General features: G+C 41.7%; 1 protein-coding gene and 1 pseudogene across 1 annotated transcript; one reads left to right on the forward strand and one right to left on the reverse strand.

The window, feature by feature from the left end:
• The first annotated feature begins 626 nt into the window (after positions 1-626).
• Positions 627-20,215, forward strand: Ccdc174 (coiled-coil domain containing 174). The gene is made up of 11 exons (XM_028854908.2): positions 627-759; positions 2,763-2,867; positions 4,137-4,237; positions 8,093-8,151; positions 10,797-10,968; positions 13,794-13,889; positions 15,174-15,316; positions 15,666-15,760; positions 17,239-17,371; positions 18,510-18,662; positions 19,634-20,215. Exons 1-11 carry the CDS (start codon positions 718-720, stop codon positions 19,927-19,929), a joined length of 1,395 nt encoding a protein of 464 aa, XP_028710741.1. The 5' UTR covers positions 627-717; the 3' UTR covers positions 19,930-20,215.
• On the reverse strand, positions 4,873-5,356 carry LOC114681420 (annotated as a pseudogene).
• Positions 20,216-21,930: the final 1,715 nt, after the last annotated feature.

Raw genomic sequence — 21,930 nt, forward strand, 5'->3', positions numbered from 1 at the left:
GATAGGTAGATATTTAAAAATCGAATATTTTGTTGAGCATGGTGGCTCACACCTGTAATACTAGCATTTAGGAAGCAGAGGCAGGATTGTTGCAAATTTGAGGCCAGCCAAGTCTACATAACCAGCTGGCTACGTAGTAAAACCGTGTCTCAAACAAACAAACAAACAAACAAAAAACAAAACACAACAACAACAACAACAACAAAACACCAAAGAAAACGCAAATAAACAGGCAGGTTTTTTTTTCACAGCCCGTTTTCAAATAATATTTTTTTTCCAGTTTTACTAAATCCCCTTTGTTTTCACGAAGACACTTGCGTTTACTTAGCCCTCCTCAAGATGGCGCCATTCTTTTCCATCACTCGGGACCCTCCACTCAATGTGATATCTGTTGCAATGAAAGCTATTTTCCATCCGTCTCACGACGACGACAACACTAGCCATTCTCGCCTCACTTTCTGCACTCTTCAAGACGACCACAACGATCAACTTCAACCCTAGGGCACCCTCTGACCTTCTCAAAATGGCGACGAAGCGGATCGGTACCTCATATTGACGCTTTCAAGATGGCGCCGAGATCGTAAATCTGTGTCGCGAAATTATGCAAACTCAGCGTCGCTACGAAGACACTTCCGGTTCCGCCGCGGGGCGGGTTCCTAAGGCCTGACAGAGACCTTTGGCCGGCTAGGTCTTCGGACCGGGCGGCCTGGCGGGACCATGGACCGAAAGAAAAAGCCTTTGGACGTTACAGCCTCCTCGGTGAGTTCGAGTGTGGCTTAGCTACGTGCTCCGCGTTTCCCCCGCTCTTCTCAGTCAGAATGGCGACCCAACTGTTGCCTTACCCAGGTCAGGGGGGCCTGGACTCTCCGTCTGACTGGCTTTCTCCCCGCGGGGACCGTCGACAGCTTCCTTCTTCTCAGGACCCTGAACCCGGCCTCGTCAGGCACCCGGACTAGGCTCGCCCCCGCAGACAGGCCCCGGAAGCCGTCCTCCCAGAGATCTCAGGGTGCATCCTGCGGGTCCGCAGCCACAGCCCAGCCGGGGATGTCCGCAGGGGACCTGGAGGAAGGACGTGTGCCCTCCCTGGCTTCTCCAGTCCAGAGATCAGCAAAGTCCTTCTAGAACATTGGGGTGTGATTCGATTCCCCGGGACTCCAGAGTAGCTCGGGTCCTCCTAGCAGGACCCAGACAAGTTAGTTAGTGCCTTGTGGGATGGGTTTCCCCGGGGCCGTATGGGATGACAGGATGTAAGGAGTTTTGTTAACCACTTTGAGCAGAAAACTTGTAAATACTGTACACATTTTTGTACCAGGGCTTCACAAGCATGCTGCCATTGCGTCCTCAGAAGTGCTTTAAGATGTAGATGCTATTAATGGTCTCTCTTCACGGTGATGAAGTTGACACCCAAAGTTGAATCCTGGTTTCCCCAGTTTACGTACTGGTTTGTCGGGTGAGAACCCAGGTTATTTAGTTTGACTGCAAAAGGCTTGTTTTTCTATTACCTCAGAACAAATTGCCTAACTTTTGGCTAAATAAAATAAAGATTTATGGGGCTGGAAAGATGGCTCAGAGGTTAAGAACCCTGGCTGCTCTTCCAGAGGACCCTGGTTTATTCCCAGCACCCACATAGCAGTTCACACTGTCTGTAACACTCTCTCTCTCTCTCTCTCTCTCTCTCTCTCTCTCTCTCTCTCTCTCTCTCTCTCTCACTGTCTGTAACTCTCTCTCTCTCTCTCTCTCTCACTCTCTCTCACACACACACACACACACACACACACACAAGCAAAACACCAATGCACATAAAAAATAAAAGGAATCATAAAAAAGATTTATTTTGTGTATAACTGTTTTGCCTGTACCTTCGTATGTGCAACACACATGTGCCAGTGCCCTCAAAAGCCAGAAGAAGGCATTGGATCCCCTGAACTGGAGTTATGGATGGATGGCTGTACACCACATGTGGGTTCTGGGAACCTAACCTGATTGTTCTGCAAGAGCACCAAGTGCTCTTAACTGCTAACTAATCTCTTTAGCCCCTGAGCTCATTTTATTTTCCTTGTCAGCCACTAGTGTCCGATTTACAAATGGCTGTACATATAACCACTTGCCATTATATAATTTCCCTACGTGTACTGTTAAGACCAATACAGCTGAGAAGTAGGTGCAAGTATTTGCCCAGCTGCCCCATTCTCCTCGCCTGTGCTCCCCTATCCTATTTTCAAACCCTGTGATTCAGTTAAATTTAATTAACCTTTTTAAAACAAACTAAGTGACCGGGCAGTGGTGGCGCTTGCCTTTAATCTCCTCGGCATTTGGCAGGCAGAGGTAGTGGATCTGTGTGAGTTTGAAGCCAGCCTGGTCTACAGAGTAAGTTCCAGGGCAGCCAGGACTACATAGAGAAACCCTGTCTCAAAAAAAAAAAAAAAAAAAAAAAGCAAAAATAACAACAACAAAACAAACAAACAAACAAAAAACCAAATAGGTAAAACTTGACCCTGTACTTCTGGTTATGTGTCCCACAAACAGAAAGTGCTTCAGAAATTAATTGAATCTGAACATGTAGATTTCATTTGTTTACTATGTCCTCCCCTTGGCAGAAAAAAGCCTTGAGTGATGAAAGTTGGAGTAGAACTCCATTTGTAGCAAAACTACAATGAAACCCAATGCTGTTTAATTTTGTATGGTGTTCTAGATTTAGACTTGTGTTTCTTGTCCATATTCAGAAAGCTGAAATCTTTGTTTACTTTCTTGTTTTATTCTAGTTGGTAGATCTTAAGGCTGAGCTCTTCCGAAAACAAGAAGAATTCAAACAAGAAAAACTTCTAAAAGATTCTGGAGTTCTTGGAAAACCAAAGACAACTAATAAGGTAAAAATATCTCTACTGATTCCAAACATGGAAGAATTGCATTATATTTTAAGTTTTTGAAAAGTGTCAGTGGTTATCTCTAAATAAGTAAATGTTAAAGAAAAAAAAATCCTTGACTTTTGCATAAACATTTACATCATAAATTTTGTTAACTATTAAAATTAGTAAGATTATTATACTCTGCTGTGGGATGGTCTGTATGTCAAATTGCTCTGATTGGTCAATAAATAAAAACACTGATTGGCCAGTGGCCAGGCAGGAAGTATAGGCGGGACTAACAGGGAGGAGAATTGAAAGAACAGGAAGGCTGAGGAGGAGTCACTGCCTGGAGCTGCCACCATGACAAGCAAGATGTAAGGTACCAGTAAGCCAAGAGCCACGTGGCAAAGTATAGATTAATAGAAATGGGCTAAATATAAGAGTAAGAGCTAGATAATGATAGGCCAGAGCTAATTAATGGCCAAGCAGTTTAAATAATGTAAGAGTCTGTGTGTTTATTTTATAAGTGAGCTCCAGGACTGGCAGGACTTGGCAGAAGCTGGAGAGAAATTTCCAACTACAATATTCTTTAAAAAAGATTTACTTTACATATGTGTGTTGTGTGTGTGCTTGTATGTATACATATGTCATGTGTGTGTATGCCCTGAGAGACCAGAAAAGGGTGTTGAATTCCCTGGAACTGGAGTTATATGTGGTTGTGAGCCAAGCAATGTGGGTGCTGGAAACTGAACTCAGGTCCTCTGCATGAGCAGTAAGCCCGCCCTCATAATGAATGCTAAGCCATCTCTCCAGTCCCCAAGTTCTTTTTTAACATGCTATTAATAAGTGGATTGTTTACATTCTCATGAAAGATTAGCATGTATTTTGTGTCCAAACAGAGATAAACAATTGTAAAATGTAGAAATAGACATAGAATATAAAAGATTTTAAGTGTTTTAAATTTTTTATAGGTAGTAATCTATTTCTTTGTATTCTGCTCATATTCTTTAGAATATTGAATGATGCTGTAATCAGTCATGGATAAAGTCATTTGAGAAAGCGACTCTGTGAAGTTCAGAAAGAAATTCTTTAGGTGATTTAGGACTTTCTTCAGGTTCAGCTTTGTCGTGTGCATGTCACACCTATTGTAGGCTGTAAGTTAGCTGTCAGAATAAGTAGTTCTTTGATCATTCCTGAGATCTAAGGACTTTCTCTCCTTTTTGATGTGCACAAGTTGAGATTGCTTTGTGATCATGTGGTTTTATTTTATTCTGTTTACTCATTCTCCAGAAGCCAAGTATCTGGACCAAGCAGAATGCTGGTGTTTCCAGTCGAGCAGAGAAGGATGCTGAACAGAAGCTTGAGGAGCAGAAGACTTTAGACAAAGCTAGGTATTACACCTGGAAGGGGAGTTACCAAACCAAGAAATAGACATCCAGATTGTTACTCTTCCTGATGTACAGATCTGATAGACATCCTTCTAGCCAAATACTCTATAAATATAAATACAGTGTCCCTTGATATCTGAGGGGCGTTGGTTGGTTCTAGGATCCTACTCTTCCTCAGATACCAAAGCTCAAGGATGCTCAAAATAGATAAAATAGTGTGTGGTCTGTGAAAACATTCAGGTCATTTCTAGATTACTTGCTATGCCTAATATGGTGTAAATGGTTTGTAAATAGTCGTTCTGTATTGTTTAGGGAATAATGCCAAGGAGGAAAAGCTGTACAGACAGATACACAGTACATATTAGCAACAATATAACATTGTTTTGGAATATTGTTTCTTTCCTTTAGTTGAGTCTGGAGATATGGACTCTAGCTATGAAGGGCCAGCTGTCTTCTAAAAATGCTATAATTTACACATATCTGTTGTCTTACAAAAAGAAAAAAATTTTCAGTTTAGTAGATGAAATAGGGTCCTGTTTTATACTTTTAGCACACACTTAATATATCAACAAAAAAAATTTTTTTTTTTTTAATTTGGAAAATAACTTTATTTGTTCTGGGAGTTGACCAGCATCCTCTCAAAACTTGTGGTTCTGCTTCTTGATGCTGGCAGCCTTGGTGACCTTGAGCACATTGAACTATACTGCCTTACTTGGGCCTGCACCCTCCCATGGTGCAGTGTCACTGGTCTGTACATTCCCGAAAAGGGGACAGGTGTACAGATATGTTCTTGTGATCCTTTTCAAAGCGATTGTACTTTTGGATATAGAGGATCTAGTTCTAGCAGATGACAGTGGTCCTCTGCACCTTCATCATGGTCACAGCACCAGACAGGATCTGCTCTTGGATGGAGATGTTACCAGTGAAGAGGCATTTCTTGTCTGTTTGGGTGCCCTAGATGGCCTCTTTGAGCATCTTGATGCCTAGACTGATGTTCTTGCAGTAAGTACTAAGGGGGCCTTTCCTTGCCAGTAGACCCTGCTTCTTATTTTAAAAGACCATGGGCTGCTTTTGGTAAGCACACTCAGTCTGAATGTCTACCATCTTTCCAGCAGCCTGAGAAAAAGAAAAAGCTATAGCAACACTTTTTTTGTTGTTGCTTGTTTGTTTTTTCAAGACAGGGTTTCTCTGCATAGCCTGCTTGTCCTGGAACTCACTCTGTAAATCAGACTGGCCTTGAACTCAGAGATCTACCTGCTTCTGCCTGTTGAGTGCTGGGATTAAAGGCTTGGCACCACCTGGCCTATATCAACAATATTTTAAAACTTGTATTTCTAGGGAAGGAATCCCATGGTTTTGTCCACTGAGCCACATCTTCAACTTAACACATTCTTAAGAAGTGCCCATGGACCCTACTCTCATACTGGGTTGCCTTGCGGAGCCTCAGTACATAGGGAGGTTCCTAGTCTTACTGCAACTTGATATGCCATGTTTTGTTGATACTCATGGGAGACCTGCCCTTTCCTGAACAGAAACAGAAAAGGAGTGGATTGGGGGATGGGAACAGAGGGGGAGTAGGGGACAGGGACTAGGAGAAGAGGAGGGAGGGGAAACTGCAACCAGAATGTAAAGTAAGTTTTAAAAAATTATTTTTTTAAATAAAAGAAGTGTCCTGTAGTGTGTTCTAGACTAAATGGTAGGATATTATTATTTAGAGACCCCATACTTTCCCCTTAAACCAAGAATATAATTAAAAGAAGAGTAAAAGGAACATTCTACTACCTGTCTCCTAAATTCATTAATTAGCATATTGTCATATTTGCTTTCCTCTGTCCTTTCCCCACAACTGTAGAGGAAGACTTTAAGTGTCATGATAATTTACCTGTGAATGCTTTAGTATATACTATCTGAACAAGGATATTATACTGCAATATTTAATACTACTGTGTGGCTCATAGTTCAGATTTTTACCACTTGTCCCAGCACAACTATGTCCTAAGTAGGTTTTGTCAAAATTCAGGATTCACAAAGTGAGTTCCAGGACAGCCAGGGCTGATATAACAGAGAAACCCTATCTTGAAAAATTAGGGGGAAAAAAAAATCAGGATTCAAAGATTAAATTCCATTCATGCCTTTAGTTCTCAAATCTCTCCAATTCTTTTCCCTTTCATTGTCAGTTATCCTGCTGACATTTTAAACTGTCCAGGTGAGTTTTTTTCTGCCATGTCTCATATCTGAATGAAGTTACATTAAAGTTTTTTGTTAAGAATACTGCGTAGTCTTTGTGTCTTACAGGGCATCTTATCCAGAGGCTCATAATTGTCAGTTTGAGTCATTATTGATAATGAGTTTGATCACTGGTTAGAAAAAGTCTGGTAGAGTTCTCTACTATGAAGATGCCCGTTCTCTTATGTGGTTAATAGTAACTTGGGATGGGAAATTTTGAGACTAAGTATCTTGCTCATTGATATATTTCCATATGTGGTTTGTATTGTTGGTAAGCCTTGCTGCTGCTGATTTATTAGTGGTTTTTCTCTGTTTATTAGCTAGCATTCTTTTGTATAGAAAAGGCAGCAGCAGTCTTCTGTGCTTGGAGAATTCCAAGTTATAACATCTTCCGTAATAGCCATCTGCTTTTGTACACATAAGAACTCTGCAGATTCATTGGACTGAGAAGATGGCACAGTTGGTCAAGTGATTTCTGTACAAGCATGAGGACCTGAGTTAGAGGCATGTTGTAGATTTATAATCCCACTGCTGGGGAGCAGAGACAGCAGATCTCGGGGGCTCACTCTCCAGCTAGCTTAACTTCTTTAGGGTGCTCCAGGTCCCACTAAGAGACCCTGTCTCAAAAACAAGGTGGTTAACTCCTAAGGAATGACACCTGAGGTCAACCTCTGGCCTTTACATGCATACTCATACATGGGCACCCAAAGGAACACACACACACACACACACACACACACACACACACAAAACCGCCTTGCTAACTTACATAACAGTGAAGATGAGAAGACGACATTACTTTGTGTTATCAAGTTAATTTTTGTGACAACCCATAGAAGCAATAAAAAGAATTTGCTTTTCTATCAGTCTATAGGAACTAAGACCCAGAAAGGTTAAGTAACTTGTCATAATCATGTGACTTTGTAGTCTCTTTGTCCCATTAGGAGCTAAATTTCTTATTGTAATTAATGAGATCATGACACAGATAGCCTCTTTGGGGCTTTTCTTTTTAGGCAATTAGAGAATTTCTGGCCCTTTTAGCTTGTCACTACATACTAAATGCCACCAACATTTTGTGAGCAGAGAGGCTGCTTTGTTGAGATGCCAAGGTTGTTGTCTTATATTAGTATGTGAGTATATTATTTGTGACATTTAAATAGATATTGTTATATTTTTAACAAATATAAGTTGGTATAAAAAAGTGTAATAAGCCACAAATGACCAGGATTCTGGTCTAAAAACACTGGCAAAGGGCTTGCCTTGAATCTGGTGATCCTTTTGGAAGATTTTAATAGAAAAAAATGTTGTTTAGGTACATCTCTCTTTTCACATGTAACTTAAATTGCATTTAGCAGCTAGATTGTTGGAGCCTTAACTTAGTGCATCCCATTTATTCACTCATCAGATATTTATTGAGCAGTTACTCTGTACCAGGTATGGCTTTAGGTCCTGCTTGCACTAATGAAGTAGATGAAGTGGGTCTGAGGTCTCTTCAGGGCAGGGCAATCGGCACATGCTGTGCCCATTTTTTCATGACTGGCTTCATGGGAGGTGGCAACTGTCAGGCTGATAGTTTGGTGGCAGAAGAGACAGCTGTAAAACCATTTCTAATACTTGTCCGTTTTTCTCTAGGGAAAAATTGGAAGAAAAGGCCAAATTATATGAAAAGATGACTAAAGGAGATTTTCCAGGTAAACAAAAGTTTATTTATATTTCTTTATTGTCTATAATTTCATACATTTCCTCAGTATTATATTACTTCTATGAATGATTCTAAGAGGGAGAAATTAAAAAAATCAAGTCAAAACTTTCAGTGGCTACATAGAGACAAGAAAATATTCAGTAATATTCTGATGGTTCACTGGGTGCCAGGCAGCTTGTTAGTCGCCAGGAAGGGACAGGAGAGTATAGGGAACCAGCTCTGCTGCCCTCACAGCAGATCTCATCTGGAGGAGGAGGCACAGCACCAGGAAACAGTTTAAATAGACCAGCCTTGCATGTAGGGACAGCCATGTGTATGGAAAAGGTAAGGTGTGTGGAATTATGGTCCCATGTAGGCACTTGGGGTTATACTGCCCCTTTTCCTGTTGTCTCTGTATTTCCAGTTTTATTTCTGTGATGGGTTTTGTTTTTTTTTTTTTTAAACTTCATGTTTTTCCTTTATTGCATTTTGTTTTTGTTTTTTGTTTTTCAAGACAGAGTTTATCTGTGTAGCTTTGCACCTTTCTTGGAACTCACTCTGTAGCCCAGGCTGGCCTTGAACCTACAGAGATCTGCCTGCCTCTGCCTCCTGAGTACTGGGGTTAAAGGCGTGCACCACCATCGCCCGGCACTTTATTGCATTTTTATGCATGTGTGTGTTTATGTGTATGATGTGTGTGACTGTGTATGTTAGTATGTGTGAGTTTGGGCATGTTCATGCCACAGCATGGGTGTGTAGCATGTGTTGATCTTCACCTCCTGCCTTGTTTGAGACAGAATCTGAGGGGTCTATTCTACCTCCCATCTAGCTGCCATAGGAGCACTGGGATGTGTTGTATACTAGGCTTTATGTAAGTCTGGGGATTCGAACTCAGGTCTTAACATTTGGGTGGCAAGTACTTACCTACTAAGTCATCTTACATTTTTTTTTCCGAGACAGGGTTTCTCTGTGTAGCTTTGGAGCCTGTCCTGGATCTCGCTCTGTAGACCAGGCTGGCCTTGAACTGAGAGATCTGCCTGCCTCTGCCTCCCGAGAGCTGGGGTTAAAGGCGTGCACCAACACCACCCAGCATCATCTCACATTTTTAATTTTTAGTTCTCTTACATTTATCCAGTTGGGAAATTTCTCTATTTCTTCCCTTTCCTTGCCTCTTTCCTTTATCATACTAATTTATTATTTCTAGAGGAAAATGGGCTTTGACCTGATGAGCTGGAGAAAGGGTCCTGTAGGGGAGAGTGGTAAGAGCAGATCTTCAGGCGGGGAGGGCTGGAGCTCAATTCCACCTTGCCAGGCAAACAAGCCAGCAGTGGGTGTGGGCCATCCTTTACTTCTTCTCTGATGGCATGGCTTTTCCGCACCTCAGGGGGTCCAGAGTCAGTCCTTCACAAAGTCGGGGCTGTGGTGACAGGGCTGGACTCCAGAAGAGGAACAAGGTGGTCATCTCCAGGATGCCTCACTGGTGTAGACATCTGCACCTCACCTCTCAGAGAATGTACTTCTTCCCTTTTGAGATGCTATGTGGCTTTGAAAACTTTTTATTGTATTCTTTTTTTCTTTGGTTCAAATTTTTATTGTTACTATAGAATCAGAGGCTGGAGAGATGCTGTGCTTACAGAGGAACAGAATTTGGTTCCTAGCACCCATGTTGTGCAACTCACAACTGCCTGTAACTCCAGCTCCGGAGACCTGATGTCCTCTCTGGCTTCTGAGGGCACTTGCGCTCCCGTGCGCTCCTCTCCTCATATGTGTAATTTAAAATCAAATGAAAACAGTAATTCAGTCGAAAGGAGTGTGCTTGTGGACACTGGGTTTTGTCAAAGCTAGCAGGCCCACCTCCTGATGCTTGTAGTGTACCTGTGTGTCTGAACTGGGTAAGTCTTGGAGCCTTAGTTGTCTCCAGTATAACACTGTAAAGGGGGATAGCACCACCGCCTTGGTAACAGGGAGCCCAGTGTCTGTTGTAGTTCATTCTCTGTCCTCAGGAAAAAAAACATGTTGATTCCAGCCCTGTAGAACCTGACCCCAGGCTGAAAATGATGTCCACTTGTGAAAAAGACTCAGAGGACGTGTGTGCGTGTGCGTGTGAGCGCGCGCTATGTAGACCAGGCTGATCTTGATTCAGAGATCTACCTGCCTCTGCCTCCTAAGCACTGTGATTAAAGGTATGAACACCATGCCTCAGCTTCAGAGGACATTCTTTACCTGTGTTAGGACCTTTCAAGCACTTCCTACTACACACCAGTGTAAGAGTTAAATGATGCAACTTAAGTGTTTAGAAAGGCCTGTCACACCAAAGCAAGAAAGGTCCACTATCTTGATTGGGAGAAATGCTGTTCTGCTTCTCTTATGTGTTGTTAGCTGTGAGTTGCTCAAAATCGTATGGCTGTGTTGTCTTAAATGGTTTTATTACTTACACAATGTGTTGATGACACAGCAGGAAACTCAAAGCTTTTAAAAGTGTATTGTGGTCTGTGTTTTAGATGACCTATTTAAAGCTTCCTATCAGGTGCTTTGGTGGCTGTGTCTTTGTAAATTGTCCCAGGTGAACAGTCAGGCAGTGAGGCCACTTCTTAGTTCCAGCTATAGTTTTTTTCTTTAATGTAAAGAATCTGTAAATTGATTTTTGTGCCCTAGATGAGGAAGTGGAGGATATGTACCTTGTGGATTTCACACAGAAGATCATAGACAAGCAAAAAGAAATGGAGGTGCTCGGTGCCACTAGAGATTCTCGAAATGCAGAAGAGAGAGATGATGAAGAGTTTTCTGAAAAAGACATACCTCCTCCCCAAGACCCCAGCGAGGAATGGTGGGTAATATTGGGGATTAGATCAGAGTGATCCCCTCAGGCTTGCATTGACTTTTTGAGAATCATTCTTCTTCATGGTTTTCACATCATTTTTCTTATTCTGCCTGGGTTTTCTGTCTCCCAAGAACCACACTCCTCTAAGTTGGGATAAGCTAGTGTATCAGTTGTATAGATTTAAGTGCACCAGTGCAAAGGTAACATCAGTGACTGCAGGTAAGAACTGAGCATCTGCTGTGCCCAGTGTGGTGCCAGGCCCAAGGATCTTGGGGAAGTGCATCAATGTCCTGCTCCCCTCTTACCATGCTACTGCTTTACCTGGGTGTCCTGATGTCAGGGCCTGGGAAGTGGTCCCTTTTGAGTCCTGCAAAAGAAACTGGCAGGGTAGGCACAGTAAGTTGTATTCTAACTAAATTGTTTTCTGGTATTGAGGTGTGGGTTCAGTACTGCCTTCTGCCAGTGTGGACCTAATAAATTTGCAGTCTCTCTGAGGCCTAGCTTCCTTCCATGAAAAGTAGAGATGCAGTGCTTCAGTGCCACAACTATTTCTCTTAAATTCTCTCCTAGAAGCAAGTGTGTTCCATTCTGGGAGCATAAGCAGATACTTTGCAGAGCTCCATCATTGACATTTTCCTGAATTTTACCTGTATGTACATAAAGGATGAAAGAACTCAGCCTTATACAGATCAGAGTGCAAATTCCATTACAGTGTCTTTTATGTCACTTAGACATTCATCTGCAGAGCTTGCCATTGCTTAGATATCACTGATGTCCTGACCATGTATTCTTGTTCTAGGGGATTTCTTAGAAGCGGCTTAGGTCTGTTCGTGGATTTCTTAGCCTTTGTTATCACCTTTAGACAGGTATTTATGCATAAAGAGAGAAGATTTTGCTACTGTAGATGGCAGAGAACCTTTGTCTTCATAATATAGAAGGTGTCCACTGTGGTCCATGCTTTCTTACCTTTTAAATAACTTAAATCTAAAGTTAGAGACTCTTGTGAGGGTAGGCATGTGGCTGTATGCCACATGGAACCACAGAGAAGAACACAGCCTCTCTGTGCCTTTCTGTACCATTTGTAGTCTAAATATTTGTTTCCTCATCTGAACTATTTTTTGTGTCTTACCCTTTATTTATAGTTGATCCACTGTAGGCCTTATTACTGTCCTGGAGCTCTCTCTGTAGACCAGACTGGCCTTGAATGCACAGAGATCTGCCCCTGCCTCCCAAGTGGCTGGGACTAAAGGTGTGCACCATCACTGCCCGGATTGCTTGTTTTTATAATCTGCCTAAATTGTGTGTTCTGGCATACACCCCGCCTATACTCCTAGAGCCCTGTAGAGCTAGGGTACTCAGCCCTCCTTGGATCACCCAGTTTTTCCAGGTTTGTGCTGGCTGGAACTGCTCAGTAAGCAGTTGCTGATGAGCTAGAGCCATTGCTGACTACTGTAAATCTTTGCTGGCGTTTCATGTGTTTTGGAAGCTTGCTCCAGAACAGAATAGCTGTGATTGCTTTTCAAGGCAGAACTCTCATCTCTTTTGAATGGTCTAATGTCTTAATTTTTTTCTTATTAATGCCTGTATGATTACAAGCAATTTGTCAGCAATTTGAGGAGTTTGGAGGGCAACTGAAGGTGTTGCATGACACCATATGGTGCAGTAAGACGAACAGCAAGCAGTTCCCACACTTTTTTTGTTTTTGAATTAAGCTCCAGAATTGTGACTGTATATAAATCCTTTTGGTAATTAAATTCCAGGTGGTGGAAAATCTTTCTGCAAAAATACTGTAAATAATTACATGGACCATCTGGCTAGATGCCCCCCCCCATTCATTTAAAAAAAAAGGAGGAGGAGGAGGAGGAAGAAAGAAAGAAAGAAAGGAAGAAAGAAAAGAAAAGAAAAAAAAGATGCTGTTTTATCTAGTTATAGGTTTGATTTCTTGTGACAGCCGTCTGTAGGACTATAGCAGTAGATTCCCAAGCGTTTGTTTTTAAAACATGGGCTAACAAGGAAATTGGCATCCCTTGAGAGGAAAGAAATTGCAAGCAATAGCAGAGCTAGCTGAGTCTGACCTTCAGTTGCTTTGCTAACTTGCTTCACAGCCTTAATTGTGTGTCGTGGACTCTGCTCCTGACTATGGGGGATTCCTTGCCTGTGATAACAAATATGAAAAATCTATTGCACCATAGTGCAAAGGAGATATTTTCTGTGAAAACCTGCCCATACTTTGTGTTGTTAGGAAGTCTCAGTGTTTTGTTTAACCTTACTGGATGCCCAGCTTGCCCTGTCCCTACTGTCTGCTTTGGGCAAAGATGAAAAAAAGTATATAGTTTGTCTTCTTCTTAGAGTGGGTCCAAAAAATACCAAGACTTACATTAAGAAACTCCTAAGATTGCTGGAAAGAATGTGTCAATTAGTAGTAGAGCAGTAATAGAAAGTAAGACCTCAGTGCACTGTGTGGAGGGGAGTAATGAAAATCTAGGGTACATAGTCCAGTGGACAAATGCAGATACACCATTAGAGTTGTCTCATCTATATTCAAATGAGTTCTTCCATGTCACAGCAATTTCTGTATTGGTAATTTGTCTTCGAAATCAGAGACATAAATGATCAATTCCTTCCTCCATTTTCTAAAACTGAAGTTTTTGTGGAGGGCACAATCAGTTTATTGGATGTCATCTGCTAATTAAGAAGCTTTTTCTCTGTGTTAATGGTCCCTCAGCTTCTTGGTAACAAGGTCTGTAATGGCATTACTTCTTTAAGTGCCAACTCCCTGACATAGGGATCTGCCCATTGTACTAAGTGCCTTCCCAACTTCTCACTTTCAGGGTGGATTATGTGGACTCTTTGGGCCGATCCCGGCGATGCATGAGAAAGGATTTACCAGATCTATTGGAGATGGATAAAAATCTTCAGGGAAGACTGTAAGTGTGAAATGTGACCTTTGTTTGGAACGCAGCCACAGGGATTGTCTTAGAGAGGCTGCTCAATGACTATTTGTTGCTCTGTTAAGATCTTTAATGTGTAAGACTATACATTGAAGCCTTTAGCGGTTAATATGTCCAGACGCTCATAACTTGTGCTCAGGAAACAACCTGAATGTCATTATCATTTATTTATTGATTTTCTTTTTCTGAAACCCATTTTTTAGGGGAGTGGGGAGAATGAATCACATTATTCCCTGGGCTGGCCTTGAACTAGCTTTAAGTGATTCTTCTGACTTAGCTTCCCAGGCAGGCACTCTGTTCTGGTCATGTGCATTGTAACTGTTGAAAGGGACAAGTAGACTGTTGAGTGGAAGGATGTCTGATCTAGATTGCAAATAGAGAATGAGCCCAAACCTAGCTAACAAACCAGTCTTTATGGACAGAGGGATTTGAGAAGGCTCACTTGCTTTTATTCACTTTTTATTTATATGTCTTTGTATATTGAAGCAAAGGCTTCATGACTACATTTCTAATGGGACCAAAGGAATAATATTCAAAAGTATCTTGGTGATTAAAATTCCATATAGTCAGCCTTTATTTGAGAAGTACTGGTGAAGCTCCACCTGTGTGAGCCCTCCCATCTTAGGCATCCTGTGGGTAGGCCTGGAGTAAGCACATAGAGGCCACAACACAAACCATGGCCACCTACTGGGACAGGAGGAACCCTAGCAATATCCATGTCTCCAGACAAGAGGCCATTCAGAGAAGTCCAGTGTTTTATCCTTCCTGGCTAGGCCACCTTCCATATGTCAACCAGGACAAGTGTAGAAAGGAAAGTCATTTATCTTGAACACTGAGGCAAGAACCTATCATACTCATGTGTAAGTCTAGTAATTGATTTAGAAATGATAAAATAGGGTCAGCAAGATGACTCATCAGGCTTAAGTACTTGCTGCTAATTCCTAATGACCTGAGTTCAGTTCTGGGAACCCAAAATGGTAGAAGGAGAAAATAGACTCCTGAAAGTTAAAAGTTGTTTCCTTACCTCTACATGCATGCTATGACATATGTACATGTGTGCATGAATGCCCCGTGTATGTATACACACAATACATGAATGTTAAAAAAAAATTAAAACAGTTGTATTGACTTCTTAGTCAGAAACCTCTGTAGGAGCTGTTGTTGTTCCAAATGGTGTTACTTACCATGATCTAACCACTGTACTAAGTGTTAACTGTCTCATGGCACTCTCCTGAACATAGGTTTCTATTCCTCTACTAGTTTCGTCAGTCCTGCTAATGAAAAAACTTTATTATCTGAAGACATGAGGAAAGAACTTCAGCGCCAGCAATGGGAGGAAGAAGAAAGAGAGGCCCTGAAAAAGCCAATGGGGCCCATTCATTATGAAGACATTCGGGAAAATGGTATTGTGGTTTTTGGGGGAAAGGGGTTTTTATTTGTGTGTGTGTGGTTTTTGTTTTGTTTTGTTTTTGTAGCTTTTAAAATCTTTTTTAAAAGTCTCTAGCCAATGGCAGGCACAAAGCCAGGTGCTGACAGAGCAGCAACTCTGACGTGGTGAGACGGCTTTAGGGGTGAAACCATCCTCTTCGTCCATAGCCTAAGAAACTTCTTCCTAACATGTCTGTTAGCTCAAGAATTCGTTCCCAGAGAGAAGAGAGACAGCCAGGCCGAGTAGCCTGTCTATGTTTTTGTCACTTAGTAAATAATAAAGCTGTTTGACTTTTTTGTTTTTTATCTTTTTTTTTATTTCAGAGGCCCGGCAACTTGGTGTTGGGTATTTTGCCTTTGCTCGAGACAAAGAGTTGAGAAACAAGCAAATGAAAACTTTAGAGATGCTTCGTGAACAGGTAAAAGTTAAATTTAAAGTTTTTGTTATGGATTTGAATGATTTTTTTATTGATGGGCCATGCTTTAAAAACTGTAGTAAATCCAGAAACCCACTGCCAAACATTGGGCAGAGAGAGAGCCCAAATTGGAGCTCTCCATTAGGTTCCTCCCCTTGGAGCATGGAAAGCCCCTTGGAAGAGGGGGAGGAACAGTTAGGAAGAATGGGAACTAGAGAGGTCAAGGGCACCAGAACATGGCTCACAGAATCAACTAAGCAAGACTCATAGGGGCTCATAGAGACAGAAGCAACAATCACAGAGCCTGTGTGGGTCCAAACTATGTCCTCAGTGTATAGATTATGGTTGTTAGCTTGGTGTTTTTTTGTGGGATTCTTAAACAGTGAGAGTGGGGGGTGTCCCTGACTCTTTTGCCTGCTCTTGGGACCCTTTTCCTCTCACTGGGTTGCCTTGCCCAGCCCTGATATGAGGGTTTGTGCCTAGTCTTATCCATAAGAGGCCTGCTCTTTTTTGAAGGGAAACAGGAGGAGTGGATCTGGGGAAAAGGGAGTTGGGCTTGGGGCTGGGAGGAGTGGAAAGAGGGGAAACTGCAGTCAGGATGAATTTATATGAGAGAAGAATAAAAAGATGTAGTAAATAAAATGAAAATTGATATTCAGAATGCCATTGTTGGTTGCATACAGGTAACTATCAAATTATTGTGGGTTTTCAAACTCTAAAATTGCATCTGTTTTAGAAGTAACCTGTACTTTGCTGGGTTTTGTTTTGTTCTTATTAGTAGTATATATGTGTATAATGTGTGTATGTCATGGCATGTGTGGTGGCCAGAGGACAACTTTATGGAGTTGATTCCTGGAATTGAACTCGAGTTGCCAAGCTTGCGTCATTGCAGCGAGCATCTTTACTCACTGAGCCATCTAGCTAGCGCTGCTATTGTATTTTATTATTCCTTTTATCATTTTTTTGTGTGTAAGCTTCTCCTGCATCTGTGTATGTGTATCATATGCATGCATGATTCCTGCAGAGGACATTGGATCCCCAAGAACTGGAATTATGGATGGTTTTAAGCCACCATGTGGGTGCAGGCAACTGAACCTGGGTCCTCTGCAAGAGCAGCAAATATGCTTAACCACTGATTCCAGCCCTCAGCTCTGCTGTTTTAGATTTAGTTTCAAACATGGCATTTTTAGATGATCTGGGTGAGGAAATAGGAAGTTGTGTTAAGGGATTGAGGAATAGAAGAGAACTGGATTGTTTTCTTCCATGTGGAGGCTTCAGTAGTGCTCTGTGAGTTCTCACTAAGCTTCCTAAGTCATCAGAGGTCTGTGACATTCTTTTTCATAGGCACTTGGGGAGAACTGCTTAGAGCTGCTGTAAAAATTAATTAGCACTTTTTAAAGAGAATTATTTCATTATTTTAAACAGAAATGTTGTGTATTTGACTTCGAGTAAATAATTTTCTGACTTTTTGTTCTGTCCAGACAACAGATCAAAGAATAAAACGAGAAAACATAAAAGAAAAGCGAAAGGCTATGTTAGAAGCAAGACTTGCCAAACTTCGACAAAAAAAAATGAAAAAATCAAAGGAAGATGGGGCTGAAGAAGAAAACGGAGGTATAACATGACTCAAATTTCTGACTTGAACAGGGAAATCTTAGATCTATTGACGTGTCACCAATAGGGTTGCAGTGTAGGAATCCGCAACTTAGTTTATCTCTAAATAGCATGTGCCTTTGAAGTACCACCAGGAGCAGTTTTTATTATTGCTGTTAGATACATCCATTTAGTTACTTACTATTATATGTGGCTTATGAGTCAGTGTGGATGAGTATCTGCCTAGCACAGGTATGGAGGTCAGAGGACAATTTTCAGTCATTTGTTTTTTGCTTTCTCTGTGAGATCCCTGGTTCAGATTCAGGTCATCAGAATGTTTCAGAATGACAGTCTCATGTTTTTAGGCAATAGACAAGGATATTAATAAATAACACATTGAGTTGCTTCTTATAATGACAGTTTAGTAAACCAAGACTTAAAAGTTTGGCTGTGTACATATATAAGAAATAAGGTTTTAAAATTTAAATTTAAAAATATATACAGAAACATAGAAACTACTCATATTTGGGGGGTGCCATGTGATGTTTTGATAACTGCATATATTATGTGATAAAAATCCAAGGTAAAGGTGTGACCAACTGCACAAAGTTGTCCTCTGACCTCTACATGTGCTATGGCATTTACACCCACTCACATAGAGAAATAAGTATTGTCAAACTACTTCACTCCTGTCTAGTAAGACATACTTGCTGCTCTTATTAGCACTAGTGATTAGTTTTACTTCAAAAGTAGTGTGTTAAATTTTTATTTACTTTTTTACTTTTTAATTTTTTCCCCCCAAGACAGGGTTTCTTTGTGTAGCTATGCGCCTTTCCTGGAACTCACTCTAGCCCAGGCGGGCCTCAAACTCACAGAGATCCGCCTGCCTCTGCCTCCCAAGTCCTGGGATTAAAGGTGTGTGCTACCACCACCCGGCTAAATTTTTATTTTTTATTTTTGGTTTTTCAAGACAGGGTTTCTCTGTATATTCTTAGCTGTCCTAGAACTCGCTCTATAGACCAGGCTAACCTCAAATTTGGGGATCTGCCTGCCTCTGCCTCTTGAGTGCTGGTATTAAAGGCGTGTACCACCACCTCCTGGTTTAGTATGCTAAAATTTTAAGCCATGATAATAAGGTCTTGTTTCCTTACAAAACCAGATGGAGATGTTACTGAGCTTTCGCCATCAGAACCAAAGGCTGTACCTGCTCCACCGCCTGTGGTCCAGAACAGCAAGGTAGAAGTCATCATCCAGGAGAGGAAGGATACCAAGCCTGGAGTGCCACACATCCGAGAGTGGGACCGAGGAAAAGGTAGGGAGGGGCTTTTAGGTGTGAAAACTTCCTAGCGAGGCCCTTGTAAAGGTGGTTTTTGTTTTAAATCAAAGTGAGATTCTGGTGAGATATTGTTTTTATTTTTTTATGGTGTAGAGATGGAATCCAGAGCCTTACACCATCAGCCCTATAGTAAGTCTTAGTGCTCCTGAGGCTTAAGGAAGTCTCCAGGACTCCAAACTTGTTTCTTCTCCATACTGGACACTAGTTTATAAACAGGGAAATGGGGAAATGTGATCACAAAAGACCAGCATCTACAAAGGCATCCTGTCCACAGAGTAAATTTCTAAAAAGGACTTGGGAAGTTTAAATCCATACTTTTAGGTGTGGTTTTACAATTTGGAATATAACTTTTCAGGAACTGCTTTTCAAGTGTGATGGAGGTTTGGTGTTCTGAAGTACTCTGTCTTTAGCCATCCTTTATGTTTGTTTGAAAGTTTACCTGAGCTTCACTGTGCATGCCCATCTTTCTGTAATTTTTCTCCAGGTGCCCACCACCATTTTCCCTGCAGCAGACTTTGTTTATGCCTCTTTCAAAGATGTTCAGTGGAACATTAGCTCCTGCTGTTGGAGCTGACAAGAGATATCTAAGAGCCACTGTTCAAAGTGGATGAGTCCCTTCTGTGTCCTCCAGAACTCAACAAATGACAGACTGCTTTGATGTGAAACACCTACCATGTCAACACCAACAAATAATTGCTTCATTTCTCTGTAATTGTAGTACCCTTTAGGCAGTGTGGTCCAGAGCCTGTCAGCCTCTCCACAGAACCTTACTCTAATCTTTCCTTGTTGTAAAGCTACTCCATTTCTTAGCTGGGTTTCTTGTTGCTATCCTTGTTCTTAGAGAATCTGTGGTAGCTTTTAAATGCATATAAGAGCTGAAAAATAATTACAGTAAATTAAACTGGTTCATAGTTGTTTCTAATGATACTCTTTCTTATTTTCACTAGAATTTTCCTTTGGATACTGGTCGAAGAAGCAGTCAGAACTCCGGGCTGAGCGAGATCCTGAGTTTGCCCCACCATCGAATTACTTTGTGGGTCAAAAAAGAACTGGTCCTTTCAGTAGCCAGCCATGGAGCAGACTGGGATCAGCACAGAGTGACTTGGGGCATTGCTCTGGCCAGAGCCAAGAACCCAGCTCTTCACACACATCCACTTCTGCCCCTGAAAACCCACCACAAGCATCCACAGTCACTTTCCAAACACTAGATGATATGATATCATATTATAAACAAGTCACATGACCTTGAAAAGCATGCTGGTTGCATTTGTGTCATCAGAAGTCAGGACAGGACTGAGTTTTACGTCTTTCTTCCTGTCCTTTCCCAAGGATGCACAGGCTTCAGGCCAGATTAGTTGGCAGGGAGGAGTGAGTGTACCCATGGGAGCTCATTGGCTACTTGGCTGTTCATTTTTTATCGCTTGGTATAGAGGGAACTTATCTCCTCTCCTCCATGCTGACCTAGTTGTAACTCATTTGGATTTCCAGGTGTGTGAATGGTAAATACTAATCTGAAATTTGATACTGAGGAACTTGTTTCTTTTTTAGATTACTTCATGTGTATTAATGTTTTGCCTTCATGTATATATGTGCAACACGTGTGTGCCTGGTGCCCAAGGAGGTCAGAAGAAGGCGTTGGATACCCTAGACCTGGACTTATGGATAATTGTGAGCCACCATGTAGGTGCTGGAAACTGAACCCTGATCCTTTACAAGAGCAGCCAGTGCTCTTAATTACTGGTCCATCTCTCCATGGTGGATATAACCCTGCTGAGGAGCTTATAATCCTGCTTCACAAACACACTCACCCATAACTTCGCTTACAGAGCTCCATTCATGCTAGCATGCAGGTGTCTACTCCACAGATTCAATGTCCCAGACAGGTGATGGAGCAATATCAGGAGTTTTTACCTGTCCAATGGGCAAATAAGGGTCTATGATAGGAGGTAAAGTGGAAAAAGGAAGCTGGTAGAATACTAGCTAAGCAGTCACATCTGAAGCCATAAAGTCAGAAAGAGCACCTACAGTTCAGAGGTAAAAGTTGATTGTTGATCTGTGTCAACATGTTACCCAGTTACCTACATCCCTGTCTCTGCGGACATCTGGAGTTGTGCTAAATTACTTGCGCATTGTTGAAGGCTGCTGAACCTGGTTAGAAACCAGTGCTCCTTAGTTTTACCAATTAGAGCTTTGACCTTGTCTTTCTCTCCTGCCTTACTGCCTCCTAGTGCTTCCATTGCTTGAGGCTTCTTGACTCTGTAGCTTGAGTGGGTCAGACTTGGACCCCATTGTAGGTAGGTCCTTGCCTGTATCCTTATTGAATGGGGATGTTTGGCGCACAGGAATCCAAAGGACATCACTCACTATGTAGTTGTGTTCAGAGGATTTGCCCATGCAACTGTAGACAGGCAGTCATGAGTTGGCCACCAAGCCTTTGGAAGCAGTGGGTCCTTTCCAACTCAAGGGAAGTCTCTGCAGTTCCCTGAAGGAATAGAAAGAGGAGCTGAGGGAAGACCTTACCTCTTTGAGGGTCTCTTGATGGCTTTGTGCTCACATAGCACTGCATTATGAGTTGCAGTGCCTGGTTCTTTCTGTGATGACCTACTAGAATATGGAATGGGTCAATACCTGACTCTAGGTCATGTGGCATCTAAGTGTCAGGTCCAGGACTTAAATAGCTTTTATCTAAGCTCTATAGACTCATGCTTTTTCTAGTACCTTCTGTTCCCAGTCTTCTTTCCCAGTATCAAGAAAGTTTAGATAAGAAATTCCATTCTTCGAAAGTTACCTCTGAGATCCACTGTTGTTGGTTGTTTTTCACTCTTTTTTGGGGGGCCCACCAGCCAGCTCCCTAATAAATTCATACACGGATGAAGGCTTATTATTACTTATGAATGTCCAGCCTTAGCTTGACTTAGTTTCTAGCCAGCTTTCCTTATTTTAAATTATCCTGTCTACCTTTTGCCTCTGGGCTTTTCCTGTTCTCGTACTTCCATAAATCTTGCTCTTTCTCTGTGGCTTGCTGGTTGTGTAGCTGGGTGGCTGGCCCCTGATGTCCTCCTTTTCTGACTCCTCTATCTTCCTCCCAGATTTCTCCCTCTATATATTCTCTCTGCCTGCCAGTCCCACCTATCCTTTCTCCTGCCTTGCTATTGGCCAGTTCTTTATTAGACCTTCAGGCACAATAACACAGCTTCATAGAGTTAAACAAATGCAATGTAAACAAAAGTAACACACCTTATAA

Source organism: Peromyscus leucopus, chromosome 3, assembly GCF_004664715.2.
Source record: "Peromyscus leucopus breed LL Stock chromosome 3, UCI_PerLeu_2.1, whole genome shotgun sequence".
NCBI classification, from domain to species: Eukaryota; Metazoa; Chordata; class Mammalia; order Rodentia; family Cricetidae; genus Peromyscus; species Peromyscus leucopus.